Genomic DNA, 24531 nt, shown 5'->3' with positions numbered 1-24531 from the left:
CTTGACAGTCATGGACACAGCTCACTCGACATAGTGAAGAACAATTAGACAACATCTATAGGACCTTTCCAATGAAGTTATTACTATCCAGGTATAACCACACCAAGTTTGTCAGGTTAATTATTTTGGAGAATACAGGACCTTCCAAACTATTGTTTGACAACACAAGATATTGAAGATAGAAACAACCTATATTTAAGTGCTCAGGTATTTCACCAGACAACTGATTGTGTGATAGATCCAGCATGTACAATGAGCTCATATCTCCAAAAGAAGAGGGAATGCTACCATTCAAAGCATTTCTGGAAATGTTTAAATATTCTAGCCTCGGGAAAAATGCGCCAACTTCAATAGGAATTTGTCCACTGAAGGAATTGATAGAGATATCTAATATTGTTAAACTCATGTGAGAATGTGTTGGCAATAAAAAAGGCCCAGAAAGAGAATTATTTGATAGATAAAGTCTTTCCAACTTTGTATTGTTCTCTATCAACCAATTTGGGAATTCTCCATTCAATTTGATGTCAAAGAGATAAACAACTTGCAAATCATATTGATGATAAAGAAATCTTGGAAATGTAGCACCATATCCATAAGTATAACCAGACAAAGTGATGGAATTTAATTGGAATTTTGGGGTCCAAGAATGTGGCATTGTTTCTATATACATCTGGTTATTGGAGCTCTCGAATTCTTTTAGTTTTGATAGGTTGTAGAGTGGTGTGAGTGAAATTGGGATTTGGAGGAGATTGTTTGAAATTCGGAGGACTCTAAGAGATGTCATATCTTTAAGGGGAGATGAAGAGAGGTTTCCAGTAATTTGATTGGAAGATATGTCTAATGATTGAAGTGAAGTCAAATTGGCTAAGCACGGAGACAATGTATCCCGTAAAGCATTATAGCTAATATCTAACTCTTCCAAATGCACCATCTCACACAAACCTGAAATAAAACATTTCCTTGAATTATCAAAATATAATTGGCTAAGCACGAAGGCAAAGTATCCCGTAAAGCATTATAGCTGATATATAAATGTCTAATATCAATTTTCTCACTTTTTAATTTCACTTCAGCCTAAAAATGCAAGTGATTTTTGTAATAAATCATAAATTTTGTAAATTGTTTCTTTATATTTTTTATCTAAGAAAAGGATCAACTTATTTTTTTCTTTATTGGTTATGATAATGAAAATCAGACTTTGTGTAATTTCTAGATATTCCATAATTTTTTAACAACATACAATTATTGGAACAAATGGTATTTTGATACGGTCAATTTTATTGAGTAGCGTAATATTTTAGATATCGTTATAATTTTTAAATTTTTTATCTAACTTTATAACATAAATGCAATTAATGACATCATGCTAATAATAATAATAATAATAATAAAGCATTAAGAATCATAAAAGAAAAAAAAAAGTCATGAGCAATGGAAGAGAAAAAGACGAGGGAGAAAATCACTAACCTTGATCATGTAATGTGCCATTGAGTCCACAATTCTGCAATGATAACTTCTTCAGAGTAGCTATCGGTCTAATGATTTGACGGAAACTATTGTTGAAAGTAGTCCCGTTCATAAATAAACTTTCTAAACTCTTGAAATTAATAGGACCTACAATATTGACATGATTTTTTGTGAATATTCATGAGCAAAAATGTTCCAAAATTTGAAATTATGAAACTACTCATATTAAAAATCATATTAACTTTTCTAAAAGTATATTAAATTCTTCTTAAGGATTAAATAGGGTGGACTTGAATGGTAAAGTTCCACTTAGAATATCGTATGGCAAAGATTTAGACTTTAGGGTAGGTAAATGCTTACTCTCTTAAAATATAAAATATAAATATTCTCGGAATTTCTTACCCAAAGTTTAATAGAAAGGAAAATTACCATTTGATATACATATATTCATTTCATTTTCTCCTTATCTAACTTTGATTGAACATCAATATTCTATGCATATAAAATTTTGTTCATAGCTGATAAATCATTAAGAGCACCGGCAAGTGTTTTATCTACCTATTGAAAGAAATTTTTAGTAACTAGAATAAAGTTCAAAAATTTTGTAGAATACTAAACATTTTTGTTATTTTTAAAGATTAAATGAGGTGGAATTAAACAGTAAAAGGAATTCAATCCAATCCATTCCAAAAGAGGAAAGTTACTACCCTTTTCAATATTTTATGGCCAACATTTAAGGCTAATTAAAAGTCTGCTCCATTAAAATATAAATATTTGATCTTATTTTTAGAATTCCCAAATCTAGAATATTATAATAAAAGAAAAATTAATTTTCAATATGCATAGAATTAATATTTGATCTCATTTTTGTAAATATTTCATTTTTTTTCTGCATCTAACTTGAATATAAATTTTCTATATATACAAAATTTTTATTGATAACTATTAATCATTGAGAACAATACGAGGTGTTTCATCCCCAAATTGAAAACAAATTTTAATATCTAGGATTAAGTTTAAACATTATCTTATATATGAATTAATGCAAATGAAACTAATCTTGAATTTACCTTGAACTTCTGAGATGCCATTGAGTTCACAACCGATCATTGACAAATGTTTCAGTGAAGCACAAGTTGCAACAGTTTGTAGAAAACTTATATGGAGCTTTGACTCATCCAAGTTCAATTCTTCCAAGGTTGTCAAATTATGCAACTCTGTTAAAGCAATACAACAAATTTAAATGATGTTAGGTAAGTAATTGACAAATTGTCAACAACTTTATTTCAACAACATAACTTTAACTTATTTCTTACCTTGAGTAATCATTGTTCGATTAAAACTATTATATGAAAGGTCAAGTGTCTTTAAGAAGGGGAACAACCTCAATGTTGACTGTAGAAAAATAGTTGCATCAGTGGTTTCAATACCACTCCATAGATCAAGGGTATTCAACTTCTTCAAGCCTCTATAACCTGTAAATTAAAAAACTGAATTATAATTAACAATCTTTAACATAATACAAGGAAAGGATTTTACATAGGAATTTATTGTGTATTGAAGTTTCATTCATTTAATAAATAAGATTATATATTGTTTCTAAAACTCAGTTTTCATATTTTGCAAATTCAAGAAATTGATAAAAATAATTTGCTAGTTGGTGTTAGTAAGGCAAATTTAGACTTAAGTCTAAAACACTGCCGTTTAGACTCTTCTATTAAACTGTACCTTTTTTTGTCAGTTAATAAATGTCTTCTCTCTCAAGCTTCTTTTTGTTTCTAGAAACAGAGTTGAACTTCTTCACTTGTACAAGAAGAAGTCAATTACATTTTGTGAATGAAACTTTCGTGTTCTCTCTCAAGCTCTCTTTAAGTTTTTGCAACTTTATTCTCAAAATCCATAGTTGGAGTATAATGATTTAAACTCAAGATTCGGAACTTTTTGTTTTTCTAAAAAAAAGAAAAAAGAAAAAAAAGAAAATTAAACTCAAGAATTATGGCTTCGTTTGGTTGGATTTTGGGAATACTATTTTTAGTATTCCCAAAAAAATTAAACAGTAAAATACCAAAAAACTCACAATATTATTCAACTTTATTCAACTTTTTTTAAACCCTCTAAATTTGTTAATTTAATTAAATACCCCTAAATATTTTTAATATTTTTATTACGACAACTCCGACCACCCTCTAGCGGTGGTGGCCGACTGTCCATATTTGAGGGTGGATTAAGGGTGTTTTTGTTAATTTTTAATGTTTTATTATAGGGGGTGTTTTGTAAAAAAACAAACATAGAAGGTATTTTATTAATTTGTAAATCATACATCGTAATACCCGCCCAATTCAACTTTTTTTTAACTTTTTTCAAAAAACTTTTCTCAAAAACATAAAATTGTGAACCAAACGGAGCCTATGTTTTGCAAAATAATATTTATAGTACACAGAAAATCTTTTTTTTTTTTTTTTAAATTTACCCTACATTTCCAAGTTAAAATTGTCAAATGCATTTGATTTTAAAGATAATACTAATATACAAACTATACCCTACAACATTTTTGTTTAATATTTCAATAATATGAAACAGTTTTCAAATACACAACAAAATAAAATTTTGTTTTTCATTTTTATTTTAGAAAATGATAATATAAAAATAATTTTACATAGTTGTTCTGTACATCACTTAGTATAACAGTCTTAAATATTGTTTTTGTATTAAAAAATAAACTCATTAAATATTATTACTTAAGTTTAGTTATGGGTATGTGGTTATGGAATGAATTGAGTACCTTTGGAATTGACAAATTTGTCAATCCTATTCCTGCCAATGTGCAGCTCTTCTAAGTTTTCCAAGGATTGTAATCCTGGGAAAAAAGGAAACATAGTTAATTAAAAACTCTTTAAGAAGACATGAGGAATTTGATCAAACTTACCTTCAAGATCAACAGTTCCGTTCAATCCAATATCATATAGATACAAAGATTTTAATGAAGAAAAACCATCCAAAGATGATAATATGCTATTGTTGAGCTTGTTATCACTTAAATCGATTGACTCCAGGTTACTCAAACCTGGAAATAGTTAAAAAAATTTATAAAATTAAACAATTTCATATATTTAATTTAAAAAGTACAATTATATTGTGAAAAAAAAAAAAATTTGATATTATGAGAATGAGAAGCTTGCTAATTACATTGAATATTATACTACAAACAAATCTAAAAATCTTTTTATTATATTTAATAATTAAATATATTAAAAAGCATTTACACAGGTAGAGTCAATGGCCACCGATGCCGGTAATCATTTCCGACAACCGTCAACCAATGGCTGGTGACCTACGACGTCATGGAGTGATTCCAGAGACAAAATGAACATCAAAACGACACTCTTGTAACAATCTACATATCTAGATTACGCCCACACAAAAAAAATGCAGCATTTGACCACTAGAAGAGGAGAGAAAAACAGCGACCCTTCGCTTCTTCTCCTCCTACGGCCAAAACATAATTTATTTGCTAATTATTCTTAAGACAACGATAGATCATTTCGTGAGCAACACTCTGGTGCCGACGGTGTCATCGGACGCTCTCCGGTGACTTTGCTATTTTCCCTGCGCCGGTCACCGGCGATCGACACTACTGGTAATACTGGTAATCAATGTTTTTTTCTTTTTCTTTTATATACTTATATATTAAGATAATTGTGTTTATATTTTCTATTAAATTCATAATATTAACTTATAATTAATGTTTAAATAAAGTAATTAATACGTACCCTAATTATTAGGTCAATTAATTAAATGATTCATAAAATAAAGTAGTTTAGTACTAGAGCCATAACTAATGTGAATTAATATGGTAATTACTAAAATAAAATAACTATATAATGACATAATTGCTATATATAATTACATTAATAAATGTAAGGTAAAATTAGAAAATATTAGGTCAATTAATTAAATAATTAATAAATATAAGAATAAAGAAATTAATACTTACCTTAGTTATTAGGCAATTAATGAAATGATTCCTAAAATAAAGTAGTTTAATACCGGAATCATAATTAACGTCAATTACTATAGTAATTACTAAAATAAAATAATAATAGTTATATATAATTATATTAATAAATGTAAGGATAAATTAGTAAACAAATATATAAAAATTTGAACTCAAGAATTATATTTTGGAAATTTTAAAACAAAATTCATAGAACACAATAAATTTATTTTACCCTATATTTTTAGTTAATAATGTCAAAATCCATTTAATTTAATATTTCATTAAAATTAAAAAAAAATCATTTTTAATATAAAAATTATTTTACAAAACTATTCCCGTTGCCCCTTTATATAAGAGTCTCATAAAAGTTAAAAGACTATCCTAATTAAATATAAATAAAATATTTATTAAAATATATTTTTTTCATCATTACTTTTGAGACTGACATATTGGTCAATTCATGTCCAACTCCTTTAAGTTTTTCAAAGAATATAACCTAGGAAAAGATTAAACAATTTCACAAGATTAAAACTCTTTCATATACATAATTTAAAAGTTCAGTTATTAAAAATTCACAAAAAAATGGTTGAAATTAAGAGAATGAGAATGAGCAACATTCTGATATCGATGGTGTCATCAAACGCTTTTCGATGACTTTGCCAGTTTCTGGTGCCGATCACCGGCGATCGGCACTCATTGGAAATCATTATTTTTTTTTTTCTACTTTTATATATTTATATATTAAGATAATTATGTTACATTTTCTATTAAATTCATAATATTAACTAATAAATAATTAATGTTTAAATAAAGTAATTAATACTTATCCTAATTATTAGGTCAATTAATTAAATGATTAGTAAAATAAATTAGTTTAATTCTAGACCATAATTAACGTCAATTAACTTGGTAATTACTAAAATAAAAAATTATATAATGGCATAATTGCTATATATAATTACTTACATTAACAAATATAAGGATAAATTAGTAAATATTAGGTCAATTAATCAAATGATTAATAAATATAAGGATAAAGTAATTAATACTTTCCTTAATTATTAGGCAATTAATGAAATGATTCCTAAAATAAAGTAGTTTAATACTATAACCATAATTAACGTCAATTAATATAGTAATTACTATAACAAAATAATTATATAATAACATAATAGCTATATATAATTACATTAATATAAATATAAGGATAAATTAGTAAATACATATATAAAAAAATTGAACTCAAGAATTATATTTTGGAAATTTTAAAACAAAATTCATAGAACACAAGAAATTTATTTTACCCTACATTTTTTAGTTAATAATATCAAAATCATTTAATTTAATATTTCATTAACATAAAAAAAAAATTTCATTTTTAATATAAAAATAATTTTACAAAACTATTCTCGTTTTCCCTTGATATAAGAGTCTCACAAAAGTTAAGACTATCCTAATTAAATACTAATAAAATACTTATTAGATTAAATACAAATTGGTCAATCTTATTCCAACCCATGTCCAACACTTTCAAAGAATGTAACCCTAGGAAAGGATTACACAATTTCACAAGGTTAAACTCTTTTATATACATAATTTAAAAGTTCAGTCACTAGAAATTCACAAAAAAATGGTTGAAATTAAGAGAATAAGAAGCTAGCTTATTACCTTCAATATTAACAACTCCTTCAAATCCATTTTCATATAGATATAAATACTTTAATGAGGAGACACTAGTTAGAGATGATAAGATACTGTTGTTGAAGTTGTTGAATCCTAAATGCAATTCCTCCAAGTTACTCAACCTTGATAGCCTCTCGAAACCTACAAATACTCAATCATTTTCAAGCGAATAAATTGCTTCATGCATATTATCATATAATGTATCACAAAATTATTCACAAAATATTGAAAACATAAATCAATAAGTAAAAGTAAAATTCCAACTTTAATATTTCTGGGGATCTTTTCCAATATTTTGATTAAATATGCATACAATTCTAATTGATTGAATTTATGCAGATAAATCCAATTGATTGAATATCTACTAAGAATATAACTTTTAAGAGTTTGAAAATATATTGAAATCCTCAAATTTAATTGTAACTGAGAGATTTTTGAGGAATTTATAATAATGTGAAATCATTTTATTAAAATCATATGGTACTAGCTAGATGCAAAGAAATTTACTGGAAATTAAATATGAACCTAAATTTAGAAATAAGAAAGTTGAAGGGAGGAAGACAATTGACCTTCATTCTCAATACAACCAGCTATATAGTTTAAACTTAAATCAAGGGATTGTAGTTGTTGGAAGGGAGAAAACAAAGAAGCATTTAGATACCACTCTTCCTCCCTTATAAAAGAAAGATCGAGTTTGATGACTCTGCTAGTGATGTTGTCACACTTAACACTTTCCCATTCACAACACTTTGAATTTTCCACCCAACTATGAAGATAATTATTAGTATTGAAAAATGGTTTAAGTTGTAACAGAGCAGCTCTCTCTTCCTCCCAACACCCCTCTCCTGAAGAAACCAACATTATTACTAACAACACCCAAAACCACTTACAATCCATCTCTTAATACACTCTAAAACTCTGTGACTCACATAACACTACACTATCCCCTATTTATAATATAATGAGGCCCTAGTTCTCTTGGACTTGCATGTCTTTTTCAATATATATTTTCCTTTCTAAATATCAACAATATTTTATTCACTCAACTCAAAATATTTAATACATTTGATATAAATATGTTAAGAAACACGAGAGAAAAAAACTCAAACAAATTAAAAAAATAGATGAAGGTTCATAATTAGAACAGTAAAGGATATAATTTTTTATTCAAAAATCTATTTCTCTAAATCACATAAGATGGGATTTTTATTCTCTCTAATCATGTTTTCCTCCTATCTTTTTTTATTTGTTTCAAAATTTTCAATTTAAAATTAAAATAACTTAAATATAAAACCAAATAATATTAAATTAAACGAATTGTACAAATTAAAGAAGGATTTGGCAATCCTTGTCAACTTTAGATCAATGAACACAAATTAATTAAAAGAAACACAAATCAATAAATCATTATGATTAGACTTTAAAATTAACTTGAGGTGTAATTTTATCTTATCTAATTCAATAAATCGTAATAATACTTTTTGTCATTATATTTTAAATACATTATACCAAACAAATATTAAATACTTCTTGTTATTTTCCAAGTCAACTATTAGTTAAACTTTAAAGTTTATGGCTAAATATGGTCAATTCTGTATTTAATAGTCAATTACTATTGTATTTATGAATAATAAATCACTAATCACATAAGATAATTTAATGTGATTCACAAAAAGCACATCCACGAATGAAGGGAAGAGAAACACACCACTTGATACGGCAACGGTATTCCAAAACTTGGTACCAAATTTCCAGAGACAAAGCAAAATAATATGATACTTAACAAAGTCTCAAAACTATATAATAATTACTTAAAAAACCTTTTTCCAGAGGTTAAATTAAAATATAAACTCTTTTTTATTGGCTTAGTAAATTTACTCTAACAGATAGTGAAAGTCACTCTAAAGCTCGACTCGCTTCTAGTCAACTCTAATGCTCGATAATAATTTTTTTAATTTCTTTTTCTTAAAAAGCTAAAATAAATTTTATATACATTTATTATTATTTTTTAAAAAACAATATTTTATATTTCTTTTCTTATATATAAAACTCAATAAACTCTTATCTCCGTTATTCATAACGCATTACCTTTATCCTATTTATAATAGAATATTCTACTCAAGTCTTAGTCTCTAGGCCTCGACAAATAAATTTAATATCATTTGGTAAAAATAAAAAATAAAAGAAAAAGGCTGAAACAAAGTGAATTAATTAAATGGTCCGGTTTCCTTACCAACTAATAAATCACTAAAGAATCATTACTCATTTGTAATTAGACTTTAGAATTAACTTTTAGTTTTTTCTTATCTAAATTAACACAACATTATAAAATAATAAATAAAACATAATTTTTATCAATCACTTTATATATATATAATAATAAAATATACCAAACATTTTTGGAACATCAAGCTATATATATATATATATAAAATAAAATATACCAAACATTTTTGGAACATCAAGCTAAAATTTAGTTGTATTGACTAGCTGTCATTTTCCAAGTCAATGTAATTGGTTAAGACTTAATATATCAAAAATAGAACCAAACACATCTTACACGTCAAATACTCTGGCTGCCTAATTAAAAAACAGTAGTTGACCCGATCTTCAATTAGGGAACTTATTATCAACTCCTTAATTCTTTTGGCCATTTTTTCTTTCCTTTTTATTCCCATAATAAAAAGCAATTACTTGACTCTATATTTATATATTTAAAGTTGTACTTGTTAATTTTTCACATATATGAATAATTAAATTACACCTTTTTTGCTTTTTTTAAATAATGAAAAGTTGTTGGATTTAGTGACTCAGCCCATTTAGGAAGTTACAAGTGGAGTAAATATTTTAATATATTGTTACATTTCTAGTTTTTTTAATTTCTTTTTAGTAGACTCATTTGGAAGAAGCAATTTGGTGGGTGCCAAAAAAAAGAAAAAAATTACACTTGATAGGGTTCATTGGAGGTATCGCTTTGCAACTCAAGTACTTGATGTAAATTTATAGTTACATTGATTTGGATGAAGAGGACATATATGTATAGTTTCAGAAAACTTTCTCAAAACTGCAGATCAGAAAACTTTCTCAAAACTGGAAATTTATGCACTCTATGAAACCATAGTCAATCTGGAGATACTATGAATGGACCCTCTCAGTACTGACTTTTGTTGTGTAGCAGAACCCACAGTTAAGATGAAACCTGAGCCCTAAAGAAACTTCTATGAGACTATTTCAGAGGGTCTACCACACAGCATATGAATATATATACCTTGTTCTATATTTTTAATGTGCTCAAATGCTGCAAATTAGCTCTATGCATTAAATTTCATAAAATAACCTGATTAAAGAACAAAGCAAAGTGCGCTAGCTATTTTAAAAGTAAGACTCAGTTAAATAAATCCATTAAATTTAATTGGAAAAAAAGGGTACAAAGGTTACAAACATATGAAAATAGGTTTGTTTAGAAATAATAATATAAAAATACCTATTTTAAAAGTAAGTCCCAGTTAAATTTTGCCACCTATACATTTAAATTAAAAAAATNAATTTTTGGACATCAAGCTAAAATTTAGTTGTATTGACTAGTTGTCATTTTCCAAGTCAATGTAGTTGGTTAAGACTTAATATATCAAAAACAGTACCAAACACATCTTACACGTCAAATACTCTGGATGCCTAATAAAAAAGCACTAGTTGACCCTGTCTTCAATAAGGGAACATATTATCAAATCTTCTTTTGGCCATTTTTTCTTTCCTTTTTATTCTCATAATAAAAAAGCAATTACTTGACTCTATATTTATATATTTAAAGTTGTAATTGTTAAATTTTCCACAAATATGGATAATTAAATTACACCTTTTTTGCCTTCTTTGAAATAATGAAAAGTTGTTGAATTTAGTGACTCAACCCATTTAGGAAGTTATAAGTGGAGTAAATATTTTAATATATTGTTACATTTCTAGTTTTTTCAATTGCTTTTTAGTTGACTCATTGGAAGAAGCAATTTGGTGGGTGCCAAAAAACAAAAAGGAAGAAAAAATTAGACCTATAATATAAAATAACCCATTCCGTTTCTTAAAGATAATAATCATTCGCTGTCTAATTATCATTACATATATTAGGTTTTGGTTGAAATAGTGGCTGTTTACTTTACATCAAAATAGATATTTATTATGTAAAATAACCCATCAACATAAAAGTTTGTGTTAATAATTGATTTTTAAATACCTTTAATTAATACTGATATTGTGGTCTAAAAACAAAAAAAAAATTTGATTCCAAATTAATAGTTTACTTTCCCTAAGAGCATCTTCAATAGTGTTCTTTATTTTGAAGAGCATCTTTATTAATTTTTAAATATAAAGAACACAATTTTTATTCAAATCCAATAGAATCTTTAAATTTATTGAAGATACTCTTTATTTTTGAGAAAGAGATTTAATGGGAGAGAGAATTAAAAAATCAAATGTATAGGAACTTGTAGTTTATTAATTAAAATTATGATAGAAAGTGAAATTTGACTCTCTAAATGTGGAGAGTCAGACTCACTCTCTAATTTATATTTTAAAGATAAAGAATATATTGGACTCTTGTTTTTATGAATATACTATTTATAATAAAGAGTTTGAGTCATATAAAGAGTCATTTGGAGATGTTCTAAATCATTGTCCAGCAAGAGGCAGGAATGTGGCCCATGAAGTGAGAAATTCTTAGACAATTTTTATATATCATGAATTTATTAATTCAATAATTTTTTTTAATATATGAAAATTTATTTTCATAAAATCCAATCATTATAGTAGTTAATTGGAGAACAAATTACACGATCTTTTCTAAAGAAGTAATTTTTGGTCCGGAAAACAATATAAATCAATCAATATTTTGTTTATTTATAGTGACAAATTATTTGTATAAAATAATGTGATATTATTACGTGATTTTCATAATATAAATCTATCAATATTTTGTTTATTTATAGATGATACTTTCTATAGTTCATAATGGAATAACATAGCGAGAAATTTTTATATTTTCTCTAAAATGTACATATAAAATTTATTTTTATTTTCTCAAATCATGTTTTTTCCCTTAAAGATTTTTTGTATGTTTAAAAAAATTAAAATTAAATATTATTTTAAATTTTATACTTCATAAAATTTAAATTTAAAGAGGTTATCTAAATAATTTTGTAAAAAAATTATACATATTGCTAGTCTCTTAGAAATCAAGACTTTAGATTCATAGTCTTATCTCATGTGTTACACATTTCTCGTAATGAAAATTGTAAACATCTTAAGTTGTGATATAATATTGTTATTATGTAATTGTTTATCAAGTAATAAAATTCTATTTTCATGACATATTATAAAATCAGTAATAATAATGATATTAAAAAGTCAAAAACAAAAATTTTAAGTATACATAAAAAGAATTATCGACTTTTGCATTACAATAATAGTAATGATATTAAAGAACATATTAAACACAATGAGCTTTATCATGATTCGTTGTTATGGACCATCAATATATATCATCCACAATTTTTCTTAAAAGTATGATAGTAACCTAATTTTCCAAGTTTTTTTTGTTCGTTGAAGTCAAAAAGTAATGAAAAAGTAGTTAACCTAATTAATTAAATTAACCTTATAGACATATTATAAATCTTTGATTTTCTCTCCATTTTATTCCCTTTATCAAAAAGCAATTCCTTTTACTTTTTATTTAAATTTTAAATATTAATAATTAAATTTAATCTTTTTAGCTTTTTTTTAAATAATGGAAAGTTGTTGGGCTCACCGACTCAACCCCAATGTTTTTAAAGCGGACCGTCATTTGACCCGGTCAATTTACCATGTGTCAAAAAAAAAAATTACAACTATAATCTAAAACAACCCATTTAATTTAGTCAAGATAGTAATCTCTGACTGCCTAATTATTATTTCGCATATTAGTTTGAACAGATTTTATTATATTTGAGATTTTTTCAAAATGTTATGAGAGATTCTTGGATTTCATTAACTGCCAGGGGAATAGTTGGGATAGCAATTCTCCTATTTATAATGAGATTGAATCAACTAAACGTTTCAATTCTGTCTAATAAAATAAGGTTCGATAAATGTGAATAATGAAGGAGTAAAGAGTATTTCAACATCATCAGGGGGCGTTCATAGAATTTGCACTTAGAAATTATTACTCAGTTATTTTATTAGACCACTTTCTTAGAAGTCTCGGTCTTCCACCGGCGTCGTTTTCATGAAAGCAAGGCAAAGTGGCAAAATTTCTTACGTACTATATTTTACATTTTTCTACACGTTCCTCACATATTTCATTGGACTTTGAATTACGCATCCATCCACCCACCCAACAATTGCCTGGAAATTCGTACCAACAACCCCACTGTCTCTCAGCGGCTTTAATTCAATTTCATACCTTTATTATAATTGTTTTTTCAATTTTTCTGAATAATTTATAAATATATAATGTTAATACTCTTTTAGCATTGAATTCAATTACACATGCGATATTTTTTCTTTCATTCATCATCTTAACAAAAATATGATGGGTTATTTTTGTTCAACATAGAGAATATAATAAGTCTGAAGTTTAGATATTTATAAATATTTTTTTCTCTAAATGTACGTGAAACTAAATTTAATTAATCTTAGAATAATACTACCCTTCCAAAATTTGTATACAAAGTGATTAGAAGAGTGAAAAATATAAAGTCAATATGTTAAATAAAGATGAATGATATATCAATTAATGGACAGTATACCACATTACTTTGTATATTATATTTTGTATGCAAACATTGTAAGAGTAGTACTAGTATTTTTGGTGCTTGGCAAGCACCAACCCGTGATATTACTCAATGAATTTAGCCAAGGAAATCTTGTAATTCACAAAACATAATCTTCTGTAGTCTATTAAAATCCATGTACTGAGTCAAATCTTTTTATTAACAAAGCATAATCTTCTATGGCCAAAAATATTATGATTAACAAAGCATAATCTTCTCTAGTCTATCAAAATTCATGTACTTGGCCAAATCTTATGAGAGCATAATCTTTTATGATTTATCAAAAACCATTGACGTTGAACTTGTTTGTATGGATGAATGTTATGTTAAGAGATTTCACAATGGAAAACATCCACAATATATAGTCTATAAGAATTTAAAATCATAACAAAAAAAACACGATATTTAATATGGTTCGACATAATGCACTTACATATATGAATGAAAGAGAAATCAACTATAGTAATATTAACACGGATATGCAAGTGTTTACAACACCATATGCCTAGTATCTAATCTAGTACATAATTAATAGAGTAGAAACAAACTCAATTTCTATGCTCAGCTCATGAATTTTAATCAATCCTTTGCATTACATACTCTATGTAACTCATCATTTATTTCATAATCTTGAATTGATTCTCAAGCTTATATTTATATGTAATACATGAGATATTTTACTCTTTAATAGGATTTACATTCCTTTATAATTATATTCCTCTCTAAATTAATTTCCAAAAAAGATTACAATCTATCAAGGAAATATCTAAGAAATTACATTTTATCAAGGAAATATCTAAGAAAACGAGTCATATAGGAAACGTATGTGAAGCGAATAATATCCCAACGTATTGCACGCAATGAGACTTGTCAGTTTTCTTCACCTAACAAATTCATATAGGAAACGTAAGTTGACTTCAACCAGCCCAGAATTCACAACTTCAACATTCTCCACTGTGGTCTAATGTAATTATTAATTATGCCAAAGTTTACTCATCATTCAGACATGAGCTTCAGCGACTGCCAAAGTTTACTGTTTCCAGTCCAAATACCATAATGACCACTAAGAGCTAGTGAAATAATTTATTAGTAGCCCCATCTTCTATTTCAGCAATGGTAAATGGAATCTTAATTTATATTTAGTCATATATTTTAAAACCACGTTTATTTTCATTAATTGAAATTTATTCTAAAAAAAAAAAAAAAAAAAAAAAAAAATTAACCTCACCAAATCTAAAAAAAATCCATCAATTCAATAACTAAATAAATATTATATACAGAGGGAAGATTTATTTTAATTATATTATTCTATTTCAAATAAACAGTATTTAAAATATTCATTATCTTTAGAAGAAAATAACTTCTTTATAATTCATTGAAAGATAACAAATGAAGCATGAACAAAAAATATCCTCTAATTATTCATAAGGAGAGAATAATAAAAAGTTTGAGTCCACCAATAATTCATAAAATAATAAAAAATAAAAAAGTAATTTGATGAAATCCAAATCAACGCTTATCAAAATTTTTAATCGAAGTCCCAAAAATATTTTGTTTTTTTAACATCAAGCAACTGACAATAATATAACTGGTTCAGATTTTAAAAGAAAAAAGAATGCAGACATACACATTAGAGAAATTAGCCAAAAAACATCCATCGAAAAATAACTTCAATTGTAGAGTTAGAATTTAAAATATGCTTTAGAAAATTTTAATTTGAAGATAATTGGTTAATTTTGGCTAAAAGAAGCAAAAACAAAATATATTGAAGAGAGTTTGAAGTGGGATCATCCATTTGAATATACCATATGATTCTAATTTGATACATAACCTTGATATTCTTTATAATAAACCATTACCCATCATCTTTATAATATTCTCTGATCTACCAAGTTGAAATATTGGAGAGAATTAAATGTCAAGTTATTTGCAGTATAAAATATTGGAGAGAAAATGGGTAATGGGATGAGAGAGCTACTATCACCACTAACACCACTCAATGATATTTGTAACACATAAGTTCTAACAAGTTATACCGATGATGAAGAAATTCTCGAATCAGATCAATCTGAGGGTGATCAACTTCTAACAAGTTATATCAATGACGAAGAGATTTGGAAAATGAGCCATCAACACCACCACCAGACAATTTGATTAAACTTAACCGAAATTTTGGGGCCAAATAATATGACTCAATTCCTGGTTGAAAAATGGTTGAATGAAATCGGAATTTGGAAGTGATTGTTAGAAAGTCTTAAGGACTTTGAGAAAAGTCAGATCTTTATGGGAAGATGATGAGATGTTTTCAGTAATCTGACTGGAAGAGATACCTAATAGTTCAAGAGAAGTCAAATTTGCAGAGCATCAAGGCAAAAAATCCTCTAGATTAATATCATTGCATACAGCTCTGGCATATTCACCATCTCACATATACCTGGAATATATACATATGTCCTTTAATTATTACAACACCAAATTCATAATATATGTTTCAACAATAATTAATCAAATTCGTAAGCTTGGAATCAAATAAAATTTAAAATATATTTTTTGGGGGTATTATTTGTGTTCAAAATGAGGAATTACAATTAAATTACAAATCAGTGGATCCTAAAATACCTGTAATAATTTACCTGGAACATGTGAGGTGTCATTGAGTTCATATAACTCCATGTTCGAACAGTTGAGCGAAGTGAAAGCACCAATGCTTTGCAAAAGGCTTTTATGGAGAGCAGCCATCCAAGGTTAACTCTTTCAAAAATGGGAATGAGCAGCCAAGTGATTGTAAAAGAGTGTTTGTTGGTGCTTTTGATATACTAAACATAACTTGGCTGTTCATTCAATCGGCACACCTGTTGACATAAAGAAGTTTAATTTGCTCTGTTCTATGCCCCTTACTGAAATTCTGAGCAAATTTAAAGATTAGGGCAATAAAGAAAATCACAACAAACAACAACTAGGTTAGCTAGCAACAACAAAACATACCTCATAGAGATGTTTAGAGTTGGTTCATCTCATCACTGTGACCAAACCAATGCCCAATGCATTCTTCATTTGTAGCAGTTGCAACACCATGAACAATTAACACCAAATACAAACTATACTCATGTGAACATAACATAAACCAAATTTACCTCTCTCCGATGATAACCATTGCCGTGAGGCTCCAGATTCACTATGAATAATTCTTATCAAATTTCTTGACAATTGACTCTACATACCAGCTCATTGGATATAAATTGCAAAACAAAATGAAATAACATATATACATACATACAAATTCATCTAAAACAATGTCATTCCTAAAATGAAAATCCACACACTAGGCACATATAAATTTCAACAAAATCACTATTCCTTAAATAAAAATAATACAAAACCAAATGTTCTTATCCGCACACAGGGAAAAGATAATTTAAGCAAAATCATCCTCCCCTAGCAGAATAAAATGTCAAACATTCCCACAAATAAATTTCAACAAAGTTGCCACTTGTTAACAAAAACAAAGCTAAATCAAGCATTTACAGAATGAACAATCTGCACATGAGATATATAAATTTCACCAAATTAAACTATCATTCATCAACAAACAATATAAAATAAAACATTCTGAACATTAACAATCCACACACAACCGCATAAATAAATTTCAACAAAATTATCGCTTGTTAACAATGTGATGTTTTGGGAAAAGTTTTAGCAAAAACCTAAAAACGAGAAGAGACGAGAGAGAGAGCTGAATACTATGCTTTACTTTTACTGATGCCTTTCGGTTAATCAAAATGAGCTGGGTACCCCTATATTGTTTACATGAAAGTAGCAGGTGTTCTAACTAATACTGTTACTTCTAACTAAATTGTTACATTGTAACTGAAAGTAAAACAGAATTGTAACTAATATTTAACAACTAACAGTATTCCAAATGACATTTTACCCTTTCACTAACATCTTCCCTCAAACAAACTTGGGAGAATCAAGTGCTTCTTTACTAACATTTCCCTAAAACTGAGCCTGGGAATATTGAATCAGTTCTGCCCAAAGTTCAGCTTCAGTAGTCAAATAGAAAGCCCCCATCCGGCAGCAACTTCATGAACTTCAATCAATTTTCCAACTTCAACTTTACTAGCACAAAAACACTTACAGGCGCAACTTCATGAACTTCAATCAGTTTTCCAACTTCAACTTTAACTAGAAAAAAAACACCTTACAGGCATCAACTACATAACTTCAACCAATTTTCAACTTCAATCTTCAATTAGCACAAAAACACCTTACAGGCGCAACTTCATGAACTTCAACCATTTTCAACTTCAATCTTCAATTAGCACAAAAACACTTTACAGGCAGCAACTACATATACTCAACCAGTCACATCTCAATTTCAACTTAGCCATACAACTTAGCAGCAACTACATAAACTTCAATCAGTCAAATCTCAACTTCAACTATAGCCATACAACTTAAGATTGACAACAGATTAGAGACTCATCAGATCTCAATCAAAACTTAAACCATAAAACTTCAGCTTCAACTATACAACTTTCAACATAAAACTTCAACCATAAAGTTTCAACTTAGCCATACAACTTCAAAAAAAAACTTCAACCATAGAACTTCAACTTCAACCATACAATTTCAAATTTTCAACAGATCAGAATCTCACAGATCATATCCACCAGAAAATTCATAAAACAACTTCAACTATACAACTTCAGATGACAATCAGAACAGAAACACATCAGATCTCAACCATAAAAAAAGACAAAATTCAGTGCAATATACTGTACAGTTATGAAAACAGAGATCACAACTCTCAGGATGACAAATTCAAGCAGACAATTTATCCAGCCTTCTACAGACATCAACCTTCATTCTTTTCTCTGGTTGTTTGTTTTCAATACTTTCAATAGGTTCAGAGTTACTGCAATCATAAACATCAACAACAGTAGCTGCTGCAGTAGTAATTTTATCTGCCATTTGATCATTGTTGGCAGATTTAGTATTGTATTGTAGAATAACCAACTACTGTCAATTGTCCCGAAGAGCCTCAAATGGTAGTTGATAATCTTTGGTGAAAATGTCAGCCTTTTGGTAGTCAGTGGGTACATATTGAACTTTGATATGGTTGGCAGCAACTGCTCTCGAACATAGTGAGCATCCAATTCTATATGTTTAGTTCTTGCATGAAAAACTGGATTAGAGGCTAAGGATCAGCACTCTGATTATCACACCAAATGATGGGTGTAGTGTGAAGAATCAGTCCCATTTCAGAAAAAAGACTTCTGAACCAAGCTATTTCTGTGGCCCCTTATGCAAGAGCACGATATTCAGCTTCAGTGGAGGATAGAGCTACTACTCTTTGTTTCTTGAACTCCACTGAAGCAGATTTGGACCAAGGAATAAGCAGCAACCACTGTAATCTCCATCTTGGAACAACCTGCCCAGTCAGCATCGGAAAGCAGTCCAGGTGAAATCTGCCAATTTTTTGAAATATAACACTAAAGTCCATAGTTCCTTGATGTATCTAAGGAGTCTCTTGCAGGCCTGCCCGTGAAGCTGAGTAAGGGCCTTAAGAAACTGATTAGCTTATTTACTGAATAAGCAATGTCAGGTTGGTATGTCAATATTGCAGGGCCCCAATTGTACTTCTATACAAACCTGGGTTGTCAAAACTTCACTGTTCAAGAGTGAGTTTGTTGCTGCTGCCATAGGAGTTAACACTGTGTACAGTCCAGCCTTCCTGTTTTGACTAGGAGATCTCGAGCATATTTAGGTTGACTCATGTGAATGCTGGAGGCTGTTCTATGTTTCAAAACCTAGAAAGTACTTAAGAGACCCTAGAGTTTTCAATGCAAACTCAACTTTCAGTTTTTGAACCATGTTTTCAACAAACTCAGGATCATTCTGTTATTAGTATGTCATCACATAATAAACACAGCATACAATGTCTGACTATTCATATAAACAAACAGACTTGAGTCAGCTATGGAAGACACAAATCCCCATTTAAGAAAAGAGTTTTCAGTTTTTCAAACCAGGCTCTAGGGGCCTGTTTTAACCCATATAAAGTTAACTAGTTTGCAAACATGCAAGGGTTTTTGAGGATCAACAAATCCTGTAGGTTGAGTCATGTAGACTGTCTCACTTAATTCACCATTAAAAGCATTATTAATATCCAACTGCTGAATATCCCAATCATATGTGATAGCAAGACTAACACAACACGAATGGTAGCTGATTTAATAACAGGACTGAAAGTTTCAAGATAGTCAACTCCAGGGGTTTGTTGGAAACCTTTTGCAACTAACCTTGCCTTAAACCGTTGAATGGAACCATCTGAATTATGTTTCACCCGAAAAAAAAACCACTTACAGCTATATATTCATGTTAGGTTCAGTAGGGACAAGTTCCACAGTATTGTTGGATTGAAGGCATCAAACTCACTTTGCATGGCAGCTTTCCAGGAAGGATGTTGAGAGCTTCATAGACACTGTAGGTTAGTTGAATTAGGAGAGGAAGATGAGACTGGGGAGAGGTTATCATGGAACTATGAATTTTGGCCTTGGACTCAGTTAGCATAGGATGAATGTTGCAGAGTGGGAGTTAAAAGGCAGTTCTACTGTGAGATTTATCCTTTCAATGTATCAGTTTGGTGAGATGGATGAGAGGGCTGTGAGGACTGAGGGTCAAAAGGAGATCAACTATCAAATGAATATTTTTAGAAGAGGTATCTAAGGAAGGTGAGCTGTTGGAGACTGATCAGATTGTGAGGTAGACTTTGTAGGGCTTGGATTAGAAATAGAAGGCTGAGTATTTGTAGGTGGACTGTGATTCAGATCAGAACAGGGTAGGGAGTTAACGTAGGAGAGGACAGAGGAGGTACAGACTTGGTGTTTTCTGATAAAGGGCAGGAAGTGGACACTTGAATTTGCTGATCACATGTAGGTAAGACAGTGGGTATAAGAAAGAATTAGGAAAAATAGAACAGGACCTGGTGGGGATGACAAAGAAGAATTATTTGGTGATAAAGAAGAGATATTGTGATTAAAAGGAAATGTAGACTCATCCAATTTAGCACTAGAGCAGATATAAATCTTTCCATTTGAATCCATACACTTGTATCCCTTGTGATGCATACTAAAACCAATAAAGGTGCATTGAGTTGTATGAAATGCAAAATATGATAGTTATAGGGTCGAATGAATGGGTAGACTGCACAACCAAACACTTTAATAACAGAATATCTGGGTTTGTCTAAACAGAACCTGAAAGGGGGAAGAATTGGATAGGACAGGGGTAGGTAACCTGTTGTGAGATAAGTTGCTGTTTGAAAAGCATGCCAGTACTTTAAAGGCATGCTGGCTTGAGCTAATAAGGTAACCCTTGCTCAACTATTGCCTATGTTTTCGCTCAACCCTTCCATTATGTTGATGTGTATATGGACAAGGATGTCTAACAAAAATACCGTGAGTGGCAAAATAAGATGTTAGACTTCTAAACCTACCCCCCAATCTGTTTGGACACTCTTTAGGGGGCTTATTAAACTGTCTCTACAAGCTTATGAAACTGCTGAAAAATCAAGCTTGTTTCAGATTTAGCTTTTAAGGGGAATATCAGGTGAACCTGCTATATCATCTAAAACTGGATATATATTAAACCTTCAGGAGATGAGATGGGTGCTGGTCCCCAAAGGTCTGAATGAACTAATTCTAAGGTTGAGAAGCTCTAGAAGCTGATCTAGGAAATGTAGACTGATGTAGTTTTCCAAATTGACAGGTGTGCCGAATTCTAAAGAGCCTGAACTGAGTTATTAGGGTTTAAAGAACTTAGGACTTTGTTAAGAACAGTAGCATTAGGGTGCCCATATCGTTTATGCAAACATGCAACTTGTTTTTTCTACTGGAAATGATTGAAAAAGTTATCTTTATAGTAATAGCAGCATCATTACAAGCAGATACAAGATTGGACTGACTGAATATATCTGAACCAGTATTAACAGAGACTGAACTAACAACATTATTTTTAACAGAAACTGAACTATTATTAAAAATCTATATCAGTAGCAGCAGTGTTTGACGATTGTGAGTACCGTAAGGAAGATTGCTCAAGATGCAATGGACTTGAAGTCTTGGCAAGTGTGTTGAAAGCTGAAGTGGAAGAGATAGACTGACCAGAAGACAGATTTGAGTTTGGAGGATGTACTGGTTGACGTTTGAAGTTGGTATAGGCCAGCTTTAAGCTTTCCTTGAAGAAGAATAGCTTTGGAGTGCTTGTCCTTTACCACACAGTGATCAGCAAAGAATTCAACAATGACATTATTTTCTTTTGTGATTTTGAGATAATAAGTTTTTGGTAATAGAAGGCACACATAACACATTTTTTAATGAAGAGATCTAGATGGACATGAAAAGGAAGTAAAACCAGTGTGAGAGATAGGAGAAGCTCACCATTTCAACCTGAGCTGCTCATTGCCAGTGTAGTTTGAATTCAGTGTGAGTTGAGAAATATCAGAGGTTACATGGTCTGTTGCTCCAGAATCATGTACCATGAAACATCTTGAACTGTGGCTGGAGTGGCAGTGTAATGTGCAACTGGATTAGGACCAGGAGAGGTATGTGTTTGAGACAGAAGTGCTTGATTTGAGGATTATTCATAGGTGGTTGAGATTGCACTGAGACTGACTGAGAATTGTTTGTAAACCCAATGGATTAGCCTTCGAATGTTGGTGAAGTCAAGTTGAGAATGCATAGGTTGATGTGAACTAGAGGAGTCATAGGATTATTGGAAGTGTAGAATGAGGGCTGAAAACTTTCTGGTGTTCTGATATAGTGCTGATGAGAAAACTGATTTCTGCCTGATACATTATTAGCTCCAGTGAAATTAGCATCAAATCTGTGGTAGCAGTTTATGCTAAGTGACCATTTTTTCCACAAACCTGACATACCAACCTGTTTCTTCCAAATCCCTGCCTCTACCTCGGCCACCCCCAAATGTTGGAGAATAGGATGGGTTAAAAGTGAATGGGTTGACAGGGTGATTAGGATTAGGAATGGATTGTAAAGGAATGTATGGATGAGGTGAACCCATGATGAAAGGTTGGACTAGAAACTTGAGACTGTCCAAAACCAGATCCAAATCAGATTGTTCAGAACTGAACTTAGAGTGCAGATCATTTTGAAGTTTCTATCTGTTTTTTGAAGAGACATTTGCAAGATGTACTGACCCCCCACTAAACTCAGTGTTGATGACAGAATTCAGAGAGATTTGCTTTTTCTAACTAAGTTCATATTTCTGGAGAATGATTTGTGCTCTGAATTGTTAGAGGATCTAAACGGGACTCTAATCTGGTGGTTATATTCACTATAGCTGGATCATATTCAGCGGTAATCCATCAAGTATATAATCAAAAGTTCCTCATCAGTCACAATAATTCACTACCAGACAACACCTCAGCAAATCCTTTTATTTTGACAAAATACTCATGCATATTTAGACTGTCTTTTAGTATTTTGCAGCAAATTCTTAATATGCAGAGTTTTGGTCTAGACTCAGTAAGAAACTCTTTTTCTAGGGTTATCACATATCAGCCGAAAACTGACACTTTGAGAATACATTAAACATGGATTCAGAAATTGAGCTAAGAAGCCAGCTTACAAGTAGTTTGTCGGTTTCTTCCACTGATTGTACTCTGGATTGGTTCTTTTCTCTACAGTTCCTTCCGAGTTTTCAGTTTGAATCTTGACAAATGGAGCTGGGCATGATACTAGTCCAGTAAGATGTTCTTCTAAATCGTGAGATCCAACTGCGAATAGAATCTGTGACTTCCAAAATCTGTAGTTATCTCTCGTTAGTTTAGGAGAAATAACAGGAAGAGTTGAATAGACCATTGATGATGAATTCATACAATCGACTGAACCAGTAGGTACTTTGTGAGCTGAATTAACTGAATTGGAGGAGAAGTGTGTCAAATCAACCATTTTTGACGCTAGTCAATGGCTCTGATACCATGTGATGTTTTGGGAAAAGTTTAGCAAAAACCTAAAAACAGAGAAGAAGACGAGAGAGAGAGCTGAATACTATGCTTTACTTTTACTGATGCCTTTTCGGTTAATACAAAATGAGCTACTGTACACCTTTATATTGTTTACATGAAAGTAGCAGTGTTCTAACTAATACTATTACTTCTAACTAATATTGTTACATTGTAACTGAAAGTAAAACAGAATTGTAACTAATATTTAACAACTAACAGTATTCCAAATGACATTTTTACCCTTTTACTAACAAACAAGAATAATGCAAAATCAAACATTCCCAACATGAACAATCAACACACTAAGGGACGTATAATTATCAACAACATATCCATTCCTTAAGAAAAACATTGCGAAATCAAACTTTCTCAAAATGAACATCAACACACAAGGGAAAAAATAAATTTCAACAAACTTTATCAATATGATGACAATAAATTGATCAATAACATTATTAGAAACAATGTTTTATAATACAAAATATTACAAATGTTTAAATTACATTACCAAAATATTTAAAGTAATAACCACATTAATTATCTAAGAGTAA

General features: G+C 29.6%; 1 protein-coding gene across 1 annotated transcript; it reads right to left on the bottom strand.

Moving 5' to 3' along the window:
• Positions 1-55: 55 nt before the first annotated feature.
• Positions 56-18924, bottom strand: LOC116140583 (receptor-like protein 1). Its single transcript, XM_031426201.1, has 8 exons — positions 18849-18924; positions 7133-7288; positions 4394-4531; positions 4250-4324; positions 2784-2942; positions 2538-2684; positions 1468-1614; positions 56-942 (listed from the first exon to the last, which is right to left on the bottom strand). The coding sequence occupies exons 1-8, from the start codon at positions 18922-18924 to the stop codon at positions 56-58; spliced, it is 1785 nt and encodes a 594-aa protein (XP_031282061.1).
• Between the last annotated feature and the right edge of the window lie 5607 nt (positions 18925-24531).

Source organism: Pistacia vera, unplaced genomic scaffold, assembly GCF_008641045.1.
Source record: "Pistacia vera cultivar Batoury unplaced genomic scaffold, PisVer_v2 Contig111, whole genome shotgun sequence".
Classification (NCBI taxonomy): Eukaryota; Viridiplantae; Streptophyta; class Magnoliopsida; order Sapindales; family Anacardiaceae; genus Pistacia; species Pistacia vera.
This window is presented reverse-complemented; position numbering and strand designations above follow the sequence as displayed.